Genomic DNA, 20432 nt, shown 5'->3' with positions numbered 1-20432 from the left:
AACCCAATATCACTTTGCCTGAGGGATCGAACCCTACACCTCACCACTACAGTCGTACCCTAATACTACGCCACCAAGACAGGCAGTATAATCTTAATTTATACTTGTAAGTTACAGTAATAAACCTCTTATACTTTTTAACCATAAAAAACCGAAAAACAAACCCTTCTTCAAACCGCCCTCTCCCACTCCATCGACGCACATCGGCTCATACAAAGACCAGTACAAATATTCCGTCCAGCATCAACAGCAGCAGTCAACAAGCTAAATCCACCTTTCAACGCACGACCGACCCGTTTAATCAAACTAAAACGCTTTCATATTGTAAATAAACATGTAAAAAGGAAGATCAATCATTCGAAGAGAGTAGGGACATAACACTTAACATCGCGTTCCGTTTTACGCATCACTTTTATCACTTGTTGTTTCGTGTTTTTCTTATCGGGAAATGCAAATGTTATGTTGTTTATAGTGGCCATTAATGTAGTTCTACTTAAGGAAAGGTTATATTTTCAAGAAATGTAGTCGACTAAAAGGTAGTTGGGCGAATGAAATAGGACGCAATGAATCTAGAAAGTTGGTGTTATTATCTATTACATTAGGTTTTATGCTATACCAAAATTAGATCATTTTTTTTTAAGGAGAATGTGTTTCGAATCTGTGCCAATTTAAGTTATTTATAAACAAATTCATTACAGAGTATAGTTAGTTATAGAAAGAACATCAGGACTAAATTTGTGCTCCAAAGTTATTACCAATTATTCTGAAATGTCCGTGTGAGAAGATATCACAGCGTTCTTAGATATTAATACAAAAATAATATATTTACAATAAATATGCTAATATGCGCATTAAAAACGTGCAAATTACGATATCGAAAAAATATCTAGTAATTTACATTGGTGTTTTGTATTTCACGGTAGATTGAATAACCATCACATAAGCGCAAAATTTGTATGACAATCTTTCCAATGTCCACTCTATATAACCTTAGAACTCTTTATTTATAAATATTAGTGTTTATAAGAAACACTGGTTTTCGAAAATACTGTTTAATCAATTCACCAACATAAAAACCGTTTTAGTTTACCAACACTTGAAACAAACATAACGCATACAAATGATTTGTAATTGCATAAACTCTACACAAAATTGTTGTAACAGTAAAATGGATTAGTCCCAGGGTGTGAATATATCATAATGCATGCAAACTACGCTCGAATGGGCAGTTGCATACGACTTTATCCCAGGCGCAGCGGATAAACCTTGCTAAGAAACAAGAGTTCATGTGTTCAGGCAATTAAATTGATGTTATCATTCGCAAGCATTAATATAAAACAAAGTAATTTTGATTTCTTTTCTATACTACAGCTGAAAAGTTTGTTTGAACGCCTTATCTCAGGAACTATTAAAACGATATTTTTTATAGAAAGAAACACTACTTCTTAGTGCTATACGCAAATTTTTATTTCGGAAAACTATTTCACGTGAGCAGAGCTATAGACAAAGCTAGTCATAAATAAGTGGTCTCGAGAAAGCTATTATAAAGGATAACTGAATTACGTATTATACGTACTAATTACATTTAATTGTTTTTCTTACAGCATAAATGTGACTAAATATTCATAGCTTATAATGATTACTCCTCCTGTGTAAAAGTTGTTAATTTCTCTCTGCTAGGTTTTGGAACACACCATCACACTTAAACACCCAGTAAAATTCTTAAAACTGTTATAAGGCTTTTAACTTCTTCACTCGACGTTACAATTTACTCTGTACTTTCCATACACTATTGTTACGTTGAGATCAAAATAAATAATGATTTCTTATGTTCACGCGAATGTTAGACATTAAAATTAAACTATTTTTCGGATTTTATCGCGGTTTCTATATTCGCAAAGTCAAAGTTACAACAATTAATATATGTACCTAGATATTGTAACTTTGACTTTGCGGATGACCACCACCTCAGTCCCCCCCCTGTGACCACGATGGCTACAGTCGTCGAAACGTCGGGAGAAAATTAAAACATAAAAACCGCGATGAAATCCGAAAAATAATTTAATATTAATATCAAAATAAATATTTTACAACAGAAAACTAGGGCACTGTTTTCAATTGCAACAATTGCTTTTCCATCCATTGTTATTTTTTGAACGCAAGACTCGCCACAAAGTAAGTCGGTCACGCGAAGACAAAACGTATTAAAGATACAAGGACAATCTCAGTGAGTAAAACTGCTTGAGCAGCCCGAAAGTTAGCGATGTTCTATCGGAACAATTACGGTAAGTAGAGAAATTTGTTGAAAACGGAATAAAACGTGTATAGCATAATGGAAAGCTGAGGTATTGTGAGGGATTTTTTTTTATTCCCACCGCTTACCTCCTCTAGAGGTTTGGTGGTTGACGCACATCAAAGTGGGTGCGATGAATTGACGTAGCAAGTGAATTTCAGATTTTTCATTCTTACTACAAAAAGTGTCATAGCTCATTAAGGTAAATACTGTATCTTGTTGATCATTGGAAATTGCTATGCACCATCACAATCACCAGGAGGCCGACCTACTTTACTGAATTGTTTTTGGTTGTGCTCAGTACATACCGCTCTGAAATGAGCTACTATAAAGAGTTTTTACCGTTAACATGCTATAGTGATAACAGAAAATAATACGAAAAAAAAATATTATGGGCAAAAGTGAGGGCGTTGCAGTAACACCCCACTATCTCGTGCATATGCTTAATCATAATTATGGCCGGTAACCCTCAGTGACGTCATAGTTTACTATTATTGTTATTTGACAGCGACCCCTTTGACCAAATTTGCTAAAATTATAACTTATTTTTTAATTTATTTTAAAATTAGTTTTTTATTACATTTTGGATAACATACACATTTGGTTAATGTATTTTAAAAAAGTAGTCATCTACCATATTAAATAGTGAAATTCTAGGAAAAAACGATCGTCTAAACGAAAGTTCTGTCCGTTGCAAAGCGTCGCGCCTAGCTTTACGTAGCTCTACATCGCAGCGTTTTGATGTGTGTCTGCCACAACAGTTGCAAGTTTCTTTAGTTTAAAACTATGCGGCGAGCGAATTTAGATTCAAAGAATGTAGCCCGGTAAAGTGTTCGTACGTGAAAATGCAGTTTTTGTAATTCCTGGAGTACTTGTAATGCTGTTTTTTTTCAAATATTTTTGAGCACGTCGACTTTGCTGCCCGTTAGGAAATTTTCAGAGTTTATTTACTAGTGTTTCGTGTGGCGAGTCAATATGGTCTCCATTGATACTGAACAGATTTTTTCTTAAATATACAAAAAATAATTGAACACACAAACATTTTATTTACAATATACTATACCCCATTACCTTGTCATTGTATATATATTTCTATTTGAAAAATATTTTTTGAAATCGCTTTAGAGTCCCGAATTATGTAATCAAACAAAAATTATAATGAAATATATTTAAAAATATATTCAACAAATATCATTAATGATTATTCTATTTGTAAAAATAAGTTCTACTTTTTACTTAACAAACAACCCCGTTATCCAATGTAGAAATAATGGAGTAATAGTAAAATACTTCCATTCAGTTTCAAAGATACTTTACGTCTACTGAAGAGCGAAGAAAGCAACTCGCGAGAAACCTTAAATCTTTCCATTATGTAATTAAAGTAGCTTAACTAAAAGAATAAAATACAGTATTAAATAAGATACGACCTTTCTCTAACAAGAACTCTTTAAGTTTGGCTACCATTCTTTAGTAAATGTAAGCTTTTTAACAAATTAACAATTCTAACAGGTTATATTTATTAAAAAATATTAAGAGTGTCCTATACCGAACGAATGGAGAATACAAAATAATAAAAATATTCTGTAAACTAGCTTCCGCTCGCAGCTTCGCCCGCGTGGATTTCGGACTTCAAAAATGGAGGAGGTGCTCAATTTGTCGGGATGTTTTTTTAAGTATGGTGGTATGCAGGTGGTCCGATTGTCCTGTCAGGGTCTGATGATGGGATCCTGGTGAAATCGAAAGAAGCTTATAGCATGATTCAGTGTTCACGCGTGATGGCTTATTATTAGCGTATTTCATGTATAACTTTGGTGTTTCTATACCGATTTCTATGATTCTTTTTTATGGAATATTTAATAATGTTAACTTTTTAATTAGGGATGACTGAGAGTGTTATAAACGTAAGAGTAGTCAAATATAATGAGAAAGCTTCGAACTGCTAAGCTATCGGGAGTTACACGTGTTATTGTGAGTCAACCATAAAAGATAGACATATGCTGTCGTGGGATATTTTTACATAATTTTAAGGAGAACATTTCCGTCATACATGATTTCTGCGTAGCTTTAACCATTAAGGTTGCACACGCGACGGAAGCTTAAAAATGGAGTAACTTCTCCCGTTTTCCCAACATTTCCCTTCACTGCTCTGCTCCTATTAATTGTAGCGTGATGAAAAGTATACTATAACCAGCACAGGAGTATGACAAATAATTGTACCAAGTTTCGTTAAAATCCGTCGAGTAGTTTTTGTTTCTATAACGGTTATACAGACAGACAGACAGACAGACAGACAGACAGACAGACAGACAGACAGACAGACAGACAGAAAGACAGACAGACAGACAGACAAAAATTTTACTAATTGCATTTTTGGCATCAGTATCGATCCCTAATCACCCCCTGATAGTTATTTTGGAAATATATTTCATGTACAGAATTGACCTCTCTACAGATTTATTATAAGTATAGATTACATATCACAACTACAATAATCAACAACTAAAAATAAAAACTATACTTAAAATATAATCAAGGGAAAAAAGCATAACTAAATTCAAACTTTTTTGTGAGCTAAAACAGTTTTGAACAAAGATCCAATTAGAACGTTTTCATGACGAAGCAACAAAGCAGAAAACATATGGATTAATTAATTATAATACATTCACAGTTACTGAGTAAATAGTGGTAATAAACCACCCGGACTGTGTTAGAGCGCGGCGATACACACCGCCGGATAGTTTAGCGTGCATAGTTTACAACTTGCTGGGCGCTGTCAGATACTCGTGCTGGTATGTTGATTAAACTTTGTGTGGGGTATTTTTTTTTTGTTTTAAGTTATGTTAGTACAATAAAGTGGACATTTGAAAGAGGAAAATTAATAGTGTCTGTATTTCTAAAGAAGTATGATTAAACTGTTGTTAAATAAAACTAAGTATCAGTGTTTCGATGTACCAGTTTTACAGTCATATTAAAATGATGGACTTCAAATTTATTTCGTATGATTATAAACACAGTGTAAGAATATCAAAATGTCAAAATTAAACGTACAACAAAAATGAGCTGATTCATGACAAAATCGACCCCACGCGAAATTAATCAGCAACGTTAATTAAATTGTTCGACAAACCACACATAGATCCACCGAGCAATTTGGCTCAACGGCTAGCCAACAAATTTATGCGAACATAAAAAACAGGCGCTACGCAACAAAATAATTCACAAACAAAACGCGTCACTAAAAGCATGGCGTGTAACAAGCGTGCATAAATGTTCATCGAACGCCCCCACAGCGTGTCACAAAAGCAATAAACGCGATCGTCCGACAACATACACTAATGAAATTTATAATCCATAAACTGGGGAGCGTTGCCGTTGTTTTATAAAGTGTAATAATAATAAAACCAGTGCGCTTGCGTTGACTTGTGTTGGCGTTTTTAATAATGCGTGTGTAGTCTTTGTGTACCTGCTTTGCGTATTGTATCTTTATAATAATTGATTTAAAACAAATTAGTTTCTGTTTACATTGATTACCATCAGGCGAACGGCAAGCTCGTCTCGTCATTCAAAGCAATAAAAAAAACATTGAATTGGAGAATATATATACTGGCTTCCTCGGTTCTTTTTAGTAGTGACTTATTCTTTAATATCTTGTGTTTAAATTTAAAAGAATATAATCCTTAGGATTTGTCTTTCTTGAACTGGACTATGCAACTAACCGGTTCACAACTATTAATCACAGTCGGGTATTCTCAAGTAATATCATCCGTCATTTTGCTGTCATCGTCAGTTACAGTACTTTATGGATGAAGTAATATAGAGCCCAGGAGTATAGTTTTGTCCATAACATAAATAAGGTTAGTTAGTTTCAAGACATATGCATGATCTACAACTTTGTCTTACCTATTTTTCGATTATACCTCCAGTTTCAGAGATAAATGGGAATTTTTGACCTTTGACCTTGAATAAAATCTTTTGCACACGTAGGATCAATGGGGACTTTTGACATTTTATTGATAATGATTTCTTATGTTTATGCGAATGTTAGACATTGAAATTAAACTAATTTTCGGATTCTATCGCGGTGCTAGTATTTTATTTTCTCCCGACGTTTCGAAGACTTTGCAGCCTTCAGTCCCCCCCGTGACCATGAAGGCTGCAAAGTCTTCGAAACGTCGGGAGAAAATAAAATACTAGCACCGCGATAGAATCCGAAAATTAGTTTAATTTCAATTTTATTGATAATTACGTATTGAACGTACCAATTTTCAGCTCTATGCGAATTTTTCATATGTAATAGGCTTTTATTGTCTATTTTGACTGAAAAGTATTTTTTCCTTTGTTGTAAGAGCCAGGTCCTTAGCAGTAAATTACAATCTAGTCTATAAGACTAATAAACAATATAATTCTAACTTAATTGTCGGTGTTTTAAGTTTACTACAACTGAGAGTAATGTTCTAGACACTTTCTTAGAGTCTAGTAATGTTAGCACAATTTAAAAACAATTTTTAACCTATATATATCCTTAGCAAACCCTTACAATCTAGTCTATAAGACTAATAAACAATATAATTCTAACTTAATTGTCGGTGTTTTAAGTTTACTACAACTGAGAATATTAGTCTAGACACTTTCTTAGAGTCTAGTATTGTTAGCACAATTTAAAAACAATTTTTAACCTATATATATTCTTAGCAAACCCAACGAGTTACCGTCAAAGTAACAGAAATATATCCGCCATTTCTTGCGGCGCGTCTCAAAATATATATATTTACGGACGTTAAAATAATGGACAAGGGTACTAAATAATAACAGCTGTATTAAGGTATTTTGCAAGTAATTAATTAATATCATACCGACATAAACATGCAATGCATTTAATGCGTAGGTTTTTGTTCCAGTTAGCTTTTAATAAGAGGAAGTCAAAAATCCTTCAAATACAAAAACCTCGAAGTTAAAGTTTCATGTAATGAAAACCAAATCCGCAAACTCTATTTCGTTTGTTCTACTCCCGCTAAGTTATCACACCTTGTAATCAAATTAATATATTACATTAATTACAAAACATCAGATTAAATTATAAATACGTCAACGCAATCAAAGTTGCCGGAATATCCCGAAAGCGAAGGTCTCAATCCGACATCTTTAATTCATAAATTAATTAAACCGGTCTCGGCTAAGCAAACTTAGACGTTATCCGGAATGATAAGCGGCCGGTCATTACGACCCGGGCGCCCTCCGACCCGGCTAATGACCGGGTCACTTCAGATTTGTCTGGTTAATATCTTTGACATTTCATATTGTGGCATGTGTTAAAAAACTTTTTAAAAAAGGAGGAGTTTTGAGTGTGGTATATTTTTATACTAAGTATATTAATGTTGTAACACCTATAAAAATATTTTAAACATGTAACAAGTTATTGGATAAGTTCGTTATAAAAATAAACGTAAAATTGAATTTATTTACAATAATTAACAACACCAAAACAACTCAAAGGCCTATAATCCCGCGAAACGTAAACAAATTACTCCCACCCGTAACCTACAAGCCATTACAATTAGCGTTACGCGAATATAAAACATTATCCAAAATGAACACTAAAAAAAAACTTTTTAATTCTGCCGTCAGTCGGCGAGTCTTGTACTTTAATTATTACGTAGAGCCAAGGAGCGCCGGCGTCGACAATAAAAGCACAAAGCGAAGCGGGGCTATAAATTTTTAACGTCTTCACAAAACACTGTTCATTTAGTCCCTTTGCGACTACATTACGGTGTAAAAGCCACGCGCATGGCTGTTGCGTAGCTCATGGCGTTTCGCTACGCTGCGTGTTCGTAGCGTGCGTAGTCGCGTTTCGCTAGGCCGCGTAGCGGATAGCGTTTTGCTAGACAGGTTGTCCTTGCACGATATTTGCACTAAGTCTATGATGATGTCGTTGAAGTAAAATGTAGCCCAAGAAAACATTTCATGTCTTAGTTGTATTACATTGTATCTGGTATCTGGTCTCTAGTCACGGTTTTTTTTCTTTTTCATGCTATGTTATATCCACATCATAATAAAGCAAGTAAGATCTTAGCGACGAACACGCGATGCTCACGAACTAACTTTAACAAGGTTTTCCGGCCCAGACACAGAAAGACAGCATTCTATATCAACTCTCTCACCAAACAAAATCAATATAAAAAAACAAAATACTTTTAATTTATTGACGCATTAAAAAAAAAGTGCTTCACCGAATTTGATAAAATGTCACAATGTTAAGTGAAATACCTTAAAAAAGAGATAAGAGAAATGAATGACGTAAATAAAATTGCTCACTGTCGCCGTCACAACCGAAATAAAAAGCCAATTTAAAACATCGCTCAAAGTCGCGTTTTACACATAGGTGCCGAAAGTAATAAAAACAATATAAAGCCGTCAGTCCCGCGTCTACGTAACACTAAGCCGTTAGGCAGTAAAACCTCCCAAATTTCAAATTTGATTGTTCAATTCGAAGTATATTCGGTGTAAGCTGCCACATAAATCTGCAGTCGATCGGCAGTTTAACGACTTTCAATGTTGACGTTTTATAGCTCGTCGGAATGCTATTGCAGCTAACTTGTGCGTGTGTTTATTAATACAATGCGGGTCACCTAGTTTCATGGACTGTTTTAGAATGTTTTGGGAGTTTTTGGTTGTTTATTTTTGGTCGCACTTTACATTATTTATTTGCAGATGTCAAAGCTTAAACGATTTATTTTCTTACTAGCTTTTGCGCGTGGCTTCATCAGCGTGAAAATGTTTTCCAGGATTAAAAGTAGCCTATTTCCTTCCCAGGGTCTCAAACTATCTCCATACTAAATAATCCCTAAGAGCGTTTACGCATCCGCGCGCCGTATGTCTCAAAAACAGCACTTTTCGAAGGAGATAATATCCATCAAAACATTATTTTAAAAACATATGAATTAGTAATTATTATAGAAAATTTTGTTGTCTAAAAAGTTAGTAGAGAAAATTTTTAGATTTATTGAGTATTTGTAAATTGTTTAATGATTACTGAACAGAGGTTTTCAAATTTGCGCTTCGAACGTCTATTTCGAAGCTCAAAATATCTTAAACCACTAAGGAACATAACAATATATTATTTTTATCTAACTAAAAAGATCCTGAAGAAAAAGTTAGTAGAGAAAAATATCTTTTTATGTTTAATTCATGAGAAATAAAAATTCAAAGAATTCGAAAATTTCAGAAATGTTGGTCATTTAAATGATTTTTTATCACTATATCTTACTTAATTGGATATAATATTGGATTACTATAATAGAAGAACATCTCCTTAAAAACATACAATTTAAAAATTCTACAAAATTAGTTCTGTTATTTTTCTATAAATATTTTAAATACCACTATAAAACGCAACGCGCAAATCGTTTCAAATTAGTCCGCCTTGAGGCTTTCTAGAGAGAGGACGTATCGCTTGTCGCTCCGGCGAGACTCCAGTTGGACTTTGCTGTGCGTAGAAAAAAGAGTCACGTGTATACAGTGATTGCCACATCTTAGTACTTTAGTAAGTAAAATATTTTTTTCTTTAATGATTGACAATAATTTTAGTAGTTACTATAAATTATTATTATATTATTATGTTTCAGACACAATGGGAAGTAAAGCTATTTCTAGGCAAGAAAAGGAAACGTAACAACGCTGAAACTTCGGCTAAAGCAAAAGCTAAAAGATTGATGTACTAATGTTATAACATGCATCTGTAGTTATGGTTGTTGCTTTTTTACTCATTAAACACTTGAGCATAGTTACTCGAAGGAAAAAAATGGAACCTTAAGCTAAAAACAATTAGCCCATTGAAATGTTACATGAGCTTTGTATTTTTTAGAGGACCCAATTTTATTTTTAGAACATGTGTGGGGGGTCCATAGAAGCTTAATCTCAAGTTTGTGAGGTCGAACCCCTTGTCCCCTGGCCGCCATCATGGAAAAAGGGGTGAAAACACTTATTCGCGATATCTCGGAAACTATACGTCTTACAAAAATTTTGTAAAGTCATAATTTGTAGCAAATTGTTTTGTCTACAAATATGTTTATATAACTTTTTGCCCTAAATTAAAAATTAAAGAAGTTATAAGCAAAAATGTGAGAAAATGTTTATACGTTTTTGCTCTATAACTTTTTTTTTTACATTTTACAAAAAAATTACCTCAAACTAACTTGTAAATGATCTTTTGAGGAAAATTGTTCCCTATAATTTTTTTTTATTTCATTCATTTAAATCGCTGTTACAGCGCTCCAAAGTTTACCGGGTTCGTCAATGCTCATGAGAATCCGGTCGAAACAAAATGTTTAACTTATTTTTGATTTTTTATTGTAAATATATTATTACAATTTTTTTGTTAAATTCGTACAACTTTACTTATTTATTCCTAACTCTTTTCTTTGCCATAGAACTTACCAAATTTAACTTATCGAATGTTATGCAGGTAGAAAAGGTATGAGTTACCATTTCGGGATAAAGGAGAAAAAAAAACATATTTGCAGGCAAAACAATTTGCTACAAATTATGGCTTTACAAAATTTTTGTAAGACGTATAGTTTCCGAGATATCTCTAAAAAAGTGTTTTCACCCCTTTTTCCAAGATGGCGGCCGGGGGACAAGGGTGGCGACCCCACAAACTTGAGGTTAAGCTTCTATTGACCCCCCACACATGGCCCAAAAATAAAATTGCGTCCTCCAAGAAATGCAATATTCGGTCCTTAAATTGTAACATTTCAATGGACTAAACGCACATTTCAAAACTCGTTTTACGCCCGCGGCGTGCGCGGTTGTATGCGGTACCCGCTGTATTGGCGGCCAACTAGTAGAATCGTGCGGGCCACGGTAGCACCAGCGCGCTCTGTGGTTAGTAGGTGGGCGACTGCAGTAGTCGGTAGGGGAGGGGCGGTTACAGAAATCTGACGCCATTTTCCTCCATCGTGATCGTTTCTGATATGTGTCCATGGCGTTCTGGAACTCAACTGACCGTTAACTGTCCATCTTGTAACCGCCCGCCTTGCGATAATCGCTCGCCAAGTTTGCAGGACATAATCGGAACCGCGGTGGTTACAAATCGCACAGATCTCCGGTCGTCATGAGTTTGGAAATAAAACAGCCGTTTCTCAACCACGGCGTGCGCGAGTAAAAACCGCTTCGTGAGTTCTTAGCCTTATAGAATCACTTTGCTGTCCCGTTGTCAAAACGTTTACAACTCGCCAAATACCCAGTGCGCGAGTCCCACTCGCACTTGGCTGATTTTTTTGCATAATGCATAGGTACGCTTACTTTCAAATAACAAGGTTTTTGTGTTCACTGATGCGCACTATTAAGAAAATTCAAGTAACGAGAGACGGAATCCTATATCTTTCTCCTCTTTGAACCTTAGAAATAAGGGATTTGGTAATTTATGTAGCTAGTGAATAAAACTACTAGTAGTAGTTAGTATACCTATCTTCTTAACTATTTGGGCTAGTTTAGGTTTACACGCTCACATCAATTTTACATATAATTTTATCCTGACGTTTAACCCTGTGCAGGTTTCGGCGTCATTATACTTGTATAAATTAAACGCGTCTAGATCCATATGCAGTTTTACTTAAGTATGTAGTGTTTGCGTAAACTTCGATAACAATAATAGTATATTCTATATATTTTTTTTTAATTTTTAGGTAATCGTGCCTGATATTACACTCAAAATAAATAAGGTTATTAAAAGCCGCAAAATTATAGATTTTCAATATTTTTTGGATCAAATTAAAACACTCAATAACCACAACAGAGCAACAGGTTGTAGTATCGAACATTTACAACTATTGAAAGAGAATGTTTGCTTGCAGTCAACATTTTTAATGAAGTGTAATATGTGCAATATGGAATTTAAGCTATTTAAGCGCTAAGAGATATACTGATAGTATGGACGTATATCGTGGAACTGTGAATGAAGCTATGATGACTGAAGTCGGTAGATCAAATTTAAACGAACAGTTAGCTTCCATAGATTTACCAATATTAACGCAAAATGTTTACATGAAATGTTACGACGAGTTAGCTAAATGATTGAAATTAGCTGCAGAGGACAGGATGCAAGAGGCCACTAGGGAAGAAACTGATAAAGATGTTGCCTGTGGCGATGTAAAAGACGGTATTCCCATACTTACAGTCAAAGCTGACTGCTGTTGGTAAAAAAGTACAGAACCAACTATTTTGCTTCGTCGTGTGTCGCAAATATTATGCAAAACTATGGATATAAAACTGGTAAATTGTTATACATGGATGTACAATCGATCGATTGATGATCGATGTCACTGAGAAGCAATACCTATTAAAAAAAAACTATCCAAAAAAATATAACCAACTTCCGAAAAAAGAAGTCTTTTATTTCTCACTTTTTAGTTATACACCTAAAAATGACATCTCATTACATACACCTTCTGACTCAAAATATAAATTCCAATATGTAATTTCTAATGACTTAATTTAAACTTTCAATACGCTAAATATTAAAAACTGCAGATCTATGGAGTAATTATGTGGTCCATTATAAACATCGTAGCACAGTAATTTTCCTGATTTATTGTCTGATTACGGAGTTCTGGTGCCTATCTTTCGGCTTCATGATGAGCTCCACTTTACTAAGGGTACTTTTCTAAATGCAAATGCTTAAATTTTTTAAGTATTTGCATTTAAAAAGTGAAAATAACAATTTGTAAAATTGCCGTTAAAATTTGTTAAAAATGTTTTTTTTTATAATTACAAAATGATACATATAAACTATTTCATGATGAATTCTTATATATTTAATAATAGAATTCTTCATTTATCATAAATTCATAAATCATAAGTTACATTCCAATTAGATAATTAAAGCGAAAAGATCAAAATTGGTTGGTCTGACTATAAAGATAGCCGACGCGCTAACTCTACGCACACAGCTACGCAACGGCTCTGTGTGAGTGAATTTTGCGAAGAATTACCTATAGTTGACTTCACGCGCGGCACGTAAACGCTCCTAAGTCTATTCGTTTTTGAATTCATCGCGTTCAGACAGACAAACGCGGTGGGGGACTTTGTTGCATAATAGGTCTCTTCTTCTTCTGAGGTCTCGGTTTCGATCTCCAGGTCGGGCAAAGTGATGTAGGGTTTTTCTACTCAGTTTAAGCCCAGAGTCTGAAATTTGTGCCCTATATGACAAAAGTTTCGCCCCTATTACATCATCAACATATCTGTGTATATGATAAAGTAGGAACGTATTTCTATAAATTTAAACTGTTCTCTTTATACGTCTGTGATCTGGAAGTACATTTTTAAATCACGTCACAAAAATTTAAATTAAATTATTTTGAATGTGGAATGTCAAGAAAATTTAACAAAATATTAATGAAATATTTTTTATTTAAGAAATTAAATAAACCCAACAAATGTATATATAAATCAATGAGAGTATTGAAAACAATTAGAGACAGAATGAGTGCGAAGACCGTGAAGTGAAGAGCTAACATGGCGTCGTACAATCACCAGGAGACGCAGTCGAGTCCGGCTAAAGAGGTCCCGAGGTGAGTGCCATTGTTCCCATCGAATTGTCTTCAAATGTTTAGAATTTTTCACTCTAGCTAGATTTATTTTTAAAAATAAAATTGTGTGATGATATTTATATTTCATTTCGCAAAAGTAGCGTATGTTTAACTTGAACCCTTTATTTAACCTTATTGTGTTATGTAAATGTTAGTATACCAAGACTGTGATAGGGCGGTCTTGAGTTTGATCTCCGGTACAAGTGATATTTGGGTTTTTCTACTCAGTATCAGCTCGGAGTCTGGAATTGGTGCCCAATATGGCAATAGGCTCGCCCCCTATCACATCATGGGACGGAACACACTTTGCGAAAAGTGGTTGCGCCTCTGCTTACCCCTTCGGGGATAATTGCGTGATGTGTGTGCGTTGATAATTGTTTATATTTCTTGTACAAGACTAATGTTTAAAATAAAGGGTTGGATGTACGCTGGTCCTATCTACAAGAGATAAAATTTGATACAGTTGACACGTGATTGACTGTTAGTGATTAAGCATGTGTGGTCTGGATATTTTTAAAATATGACGCGATAAGAAATATTAGAAACGAGTTGTAATGCCATTTAAAAGTACTTCCCAAAATAAAACTAATTGAGCGTTAACATTTCCATAAATATTTAAATATATTTCCGCGCGTTATTGAAATATAAACTACATCCATACATTACTATATCAGGATAAAAAAAAAACAACAATTTCCCACAAATACAACCTCAAAAGCTATTTCGTACGTAAACTACACAGTTAATCCCAAAAATAAAAAAGATAACAATGATTTAAATTCCACATTCAAAAACATTCCAAAGACCGATATTCGAATTTGGAACAAAAAAATAATAACGTTCCCATTTGCGACATGCATTCTGTTTCGCGGAATAAAGCGGCGAAATAAAAACTCCATCGACGATTGTCGGTGTAAATACAGCAATTCGTAGTGCGTAGTCACCCGGACGTTGGTTGTTGGTCAATTTGTTGGCCTTACCATAGTCCTGGACTTTAGTGTGAACATATTTTATCGTTATTTGTGTTACGTCTCTACGTTCTAAATTATTCAAATTAAGAATGACAGTGACTGATAAATAACAGTAATTAAAGGGTTATTTTTCTATATGAGGCTTCGTGACGGGTTAAGAAACTAATTAGCTCCTAAGCGTCCTCCTTTATTAGAATTTGAAGCATATAATATGACTTAATCGAAAATTATAACACAGTTCACCATTTGCATCTCTGATTGCCCCTCCGAAAATAGATGTAAGCTTATATTAGTAATGGGCAATGGGTTCTAGGAAGCAATTATACACGTGAGGCTCATTCTTTGTGATTATAATTCAAATGCATTATGGATGTCCTCACGATGCATTCCTTTAGCGACAGATGGTAACGTCAGAATAAATATTATTTTTAATAGTACATAGTATCATAAATTTATGTATTTTAGGATTTGATTATCAGCTTTTTTATACGGTCATCCTGACTGCACCTGATGGTAAGTAGAGGTTCTTGGCAGAAGACTTTTTGTGATGACCAGTTGAAACAATTATGCCGGTATGTAAAATCGGATATACACGGAATTTATATGAAGGCCGAGAAAGTAGTAGATACTGTTGTAAATATGGTATATGTTCTTAGTAATTAAATAAAGTTAGTAAAAAGATGTTATTGACATGAGTGTTTATTTCGGACTAAAGAGAAGTAACTATGGCAAACAAAATACAATTAGTTCTAAAAATAGAACATATAAAAAAAATAATAAGTCACGACGAAGGTTACAATCTCCAACAGCCGCCCTTAATCGCAGTTGTGACAGAAACAAAACAAATAAAATAATTAAGTTTCTAAACCTAAGTTAACTACACATCGTTTGTGTGCTAGAGGTCCGAGGGCCTTCGTTAGTACATCAGCAGGCATATCGTTACTTTTATATATTCTAACTTAACAATATTATTAGATACCTTTTCCCTAATAAAGTGAAACCTAGTATCTATATGCTTCGTCCTGCTGTGGTGTACAGGATTTCGAACAAGATTAATGGCACTTTGGCTGTCAGAAGCTAAGTTAATTGAACAAAGTATACCTGTTATCTCGTATATAAACCGACGTAAGTAACACGCTTCCTTCGTGGCAGACACTAATGCCATATATTCTGACTCGGCCAAACTTAACGCAACAGTAGGTTGCTTCTTGGACTCCCATGATACTGGACCTCCACTTAACTTGTAAACATAACCGGTGTATGACCTTCTGTCGATTGGACAGTTTGCCCAGTCTGCGTCACAAAAACCCTTTAAATGGTTCTTCATTCTTATGACTTGACCATCCGTTCTTCTTGCCATATTATTTTTTAACTAATGGAGTATCCACGGTCTTACACTCCTTCATATTAAACTTTTCTAATATAGAAAGAATATAATTCAGAGATCTTTTAATGAAAAATATCTCGACAAATCTTCTCAAAAATTCAAATTCTTGACAGTGTCAAATGTCAAATTAGATTTAAAAAACTATTATGTCATCAACAAAATTCCCAATATCATAAGTTCTTTACCATAGAGTTTGGTAGTTTAATTTTGTAAATCCATTTACATGGCATAACCTATTTTTTAGGCTTATCTACTAAATTCCATGTATGGAGTTTCATTAAAGAACTATACTCACCAGCCATATTATGGTGCCACTTATCAGCATCATCGGCATGAGTAGCTTCGTAATATGTTGTAGGTTCATTAGAATCTACCATTGACGTATTGTAAGCTTTATAAAAATTTGTTGGTTTTCTGTCTCTGGAAGGGTATCTGCGCTCAGGGTGCGATTCCTGTTCCAAATTCGCTGTCTCTTCTTCCACACTAGGCAGCCTTAAGTCAATGAGAGACTCTCGCTGTTCCAGGAGTCACTGACTCTTTTGTACTTTCTAGATTTACTGGTAAAGTTGCTTCAGCCGCCGGGCTGATACTCTCCTCACAGTCATAGAATTGACAGTCATGATCAAACTCAGACTCAATCTCTTTTGCTCATCAAATAACAATATAGATTCTGACTCTGCGACAGACTCAGATTGCTTCTGCTTTAGCGCTGTAAAGCAATTTTCAAAAAAGGTTGCATCTCTGGATATAATAACTTTTCGTGGGTTAGCAGGGTCCCTAAAAATATAAGTGCCTGGATTTTCAGAATAACCGACGAAAATTGCTTCCTGTGCCTTGACATCTAATTTTTTCCTATGACACGAAGGTATATGGACTAGAGCTCTACAACCAAACACTTTTAGATGGCTAAGATCACCTTTTCGTCCATACCATTTGTCATAAGGAATTTGTCCACATAAGGCTCGATGAGGAGACCTATTCTTAAGGTAAATGGCAACTTGGAATGCATCTTCCCAGAATGCTTTCGGTAGTGAACTTTCAGCTAGCAACGTTCTTGCCTTTTCTGTAACCGAACGATGGGTGCGTTCCGCTACTCCAACTTGCTGAGGACTATAAGGCGTCGTTGTTTGATGTTCAATACCTTTTGAAGCAAGATAATCAACAAAACCTTTATTCACGAACTCCTTACCTCCATCAGTCCTAATTGCTTTAATTGTTTTATCTAACTGATTTTCAACAAAACATTGAAACACACAAAATATATCTTTGACTTCTGTTTTAGAAGAAATAAAATAAGCAAACACTTTTCGCGTATAATCGTCTACTATTGTCAACATATATCTATTTCCTTGAAAAGAAGTTGTAGACACCGGTCCCATCAAATCCATATGGATCAGTTCCAAAGGGAAGTAGCCCTATTAAACGCTAACCTTTTGAAAGGTTTTCTTGCTTGTTTACCTTCCACGCAAGCGATACAACTAGTTTTATCTACTCCTGTATACTTTATACCTACCTTGTGATTTTTCAGTTGGTTCATGCCTATACGACACAAATGTCCTAACCTCTTATGCCAAATTTGATAACTATCCTGACAACCAGAGTGCACATCTTGTGTCAAAAAATTATCCGCCACATTCTCGGAAACATTTACAGTTCCATCTAAAACGTACAGTCCACCACAGGGCGAGGCATGAGCAACAGATTCACCTGTAAAATTAAAAGTATCAGATTTATAAAAGTTACATCCATTTTTATCAAAAACACAAATAAAACCCTTTTCAACAGTTTTATATACAGATAACAAACTAGCTTTCAAATCTGGTATATAAGCAACATCACTAATATTGTTGACCACGTTCTCGGGCGTGTTTATTGAAATATTTCCAATTCCGCAGCACTTAATCTGTTCTCCATTTGCGACAGTAACAGTACCTTGATTCTGTATCGAGATATTCTGAAACCAGTCCCGTCTAGAAGTCATGTGTCTAGTACAACCTGAATCTACATAAATTATGTCCTTTCTTGGGTTTCCAGAAGTATTAAGACTTGTAAATATCGTATCATTGGTATTTACCGCATTGCCTTTCTCCTTCTTGTTTCTCTGTGGACAGTCTGGTCTCTTATGTCCAGGTGTCTTGCACTCATAACAAACTATATTCTTCTTCATTGACTTAGGCTTCTTCTTCGTATGAAAAACAGAGTCTAATGACGTAGCCACATCTTTGGACATTTCATTAAGCAGTTTTGTTTTCACCAACTCTGTAGTCACGTCTACATTGCAATTTTCTAAAGCCATAATGAGAGGTTCATACCTTGGAGTTAGACCTCCCAAAAGTATTGCAGCAATAGACTTGTCCTCTATGACTACATCAATATCCGCAAGATCCTGTGCGGTTGATATAACTGCGTTAATATATAGTTCAATATTTTTGAACTCTGATAGACTCAACCTGTACAGTCTACGCTCCAAAAATAATCTTCGTCCTATTCCCTTATCTTCAAAGGCTTTTTGCAAACAAGTCCATGCCTCAGATGCAGTTTTCGCACATCTTATATGGGTTATCGCTGCACCTTCTACTGATAAGCATATCTTTGCTAATGCCTTTGCGTCTTTGCGTACCTTTGTAGAGGCAGGGGTTGTGTCTCCATCTCGGTATCCACTAATTGTTTCCCATAAATCCTCATGGATAAGGTAATTTCGCATCTTGAACTTCCAAGTCGGATATCCATCTTTTATCCTCAAACAAGGAAATGGAAAAGATGTGATCGACGCAGGGGAATTTTTCATACTCGAAACATCTCCAGATTCATGTGACATTTTCAGACTATTACTATTTCCTAGTCACACAAAAAATATATACAACTTTATTTTACCAAATAACGTGAAAAAACTAAGAACTAAGCGTTCGTGCTGATAACGTGTTGTAAATATGGTATATGTTCTTAGTAATTAAATAAAGTTAGTAAAAAGATGTTATTGACATGAGTGTTTATTTCGGACTAAAGAGAAGTAACTATGGCAAACAAAATACAATTAGTTCTAAAAATAGAACATATAAAAAATAATAAGTCACGACGAAGGTTACAATCTCCAACAGATACTACACCGATCATATCAACCCATTTGAGCTATACAAATTATAATATTAATACGGTGTATAATCTACAGTGCAGCTCAAAGAACCTTAATGTTTTCTTAGATTCAAAACTAATACAACTTTCAAAAAGTCTGTTCCTGCCTTAACAGCCAGTAACTCAGATGATACCATCACCTACCAACTACCAAAAATAGCCCTCTCCTACTAAAAAAAACCTCTTTTAAAACGAAGTGAAAAATATAAATTCTCTTTTCAAATCGTCAGTGTTTGAATTGTATTAATTGTCGATATATTTTAATATTCCATTAATATAACTTGTCACTTCGAATTATTTATATCGAGTTCGAACTTAGCGCGGAAATAATATGTCATGAATTATTAAAACTCCTATTAATATTGCCTTACTACGATTCTTTATACGTGACTATTTTCATAATAGTATAATGATAAGATAAATATTTGATTGTATGTCGTTCATGCAACAATCTGGGTAGGGAGGTACCAGTGTAATGTCTATTTTATTTCACGAAGCAGTACAGTATGATCTGTTTTGAGTATTGTAGTTAGTGTATTTGTGAAAGACAATGTCTTAAAGATTTATTTTGTATTAGCTTTGCCCGCAGCTCCGAAGCATGAAAAAGTTTTCGAATTAAAAAAATAGCCTATAGCATTCAGGAATAAACGAGCTTCCTATCAATAATAAAAAAATCTAAATCAGTTTAGTAGTTCCCGAGATTAGAGCGTTAATTTATTTAGTGTTTCGGATTACCAGTCAATGAGACACAGTAACAAAACAAGCAACAAAAAACAAAAATACGCATACAACATTAGCTAAATTCTGTGCTCTTCAAGTAGGCAACCACAGCTTACATGTATTAGCTTACACCACTAAATAGTTTACAACAAATTTTATAGGAAAACGTTTCGTAAAAGCGTTCAAACAAACTCTTTAGTTTTATATATTAGTATAGATTATTGTTTGAAATACTTCAAACTGTGTTTACAAAACAACACCTCAAAGTTTCGATATTCACATTACAACTACGCGATGTGTCACAATGAGTTAGTTCACCTTCCATTCACAACTGTCATTAATAT

At 34.5% G+C, this 20432-nt stretch overlaps 1 protein-coding gene across 3 annotated transcripts in view; it reads left to right on the top strand.

Moving 5' to 3' along the window:
- The window catches only part of LOC115446964 (kinesin-like protein CG14535), a 229331-nt gene that overhangs the window by 116967 nt on the left and 91932 nt on the right, over positions 1 to 20432 (top strand). Inside the window, exon 2 of one of the 3 annotated variants that reach the window (XM_030173814.2) lies at positions 13706 to 13860. The exons of 1 other annotated variant lie outside the window; for it this stretch is intronic. In XM_030173814.2, the coding sequence (XP_030029674.1) occupies positions 13805 to 13860 (56 nt within the window). In that variant the 5' untranslated portion in view covers positions 13706 to 13804. Of the gene's footprint in view, positions 1 to 13529; positions 13861 to 20432 lie in introns of those variants that run through there. One more of the 3 variants, XM_037442461.1, reaches the window with a different exon arrangement.

Source organism: Manduca sexta, chromosome 24 (assembly GCF_014839805.1).
Source record: "Manduca sexta isolate Smith_Timp_Sample1 chromosome 24, JHU_Msex_v1.0, whole genome shotgun sequence".
NCBI lineage: Eukaryota > Metazoa > Arthropoda > Insecta > Lepidoptera > Sphingidae > Manduca > Manduca sexta.
The sequence above is the reverse complement of the archived record's forward strand: the minus strand, read 5'-3'. Positions and strand labels throughout refer to the sequence as shown.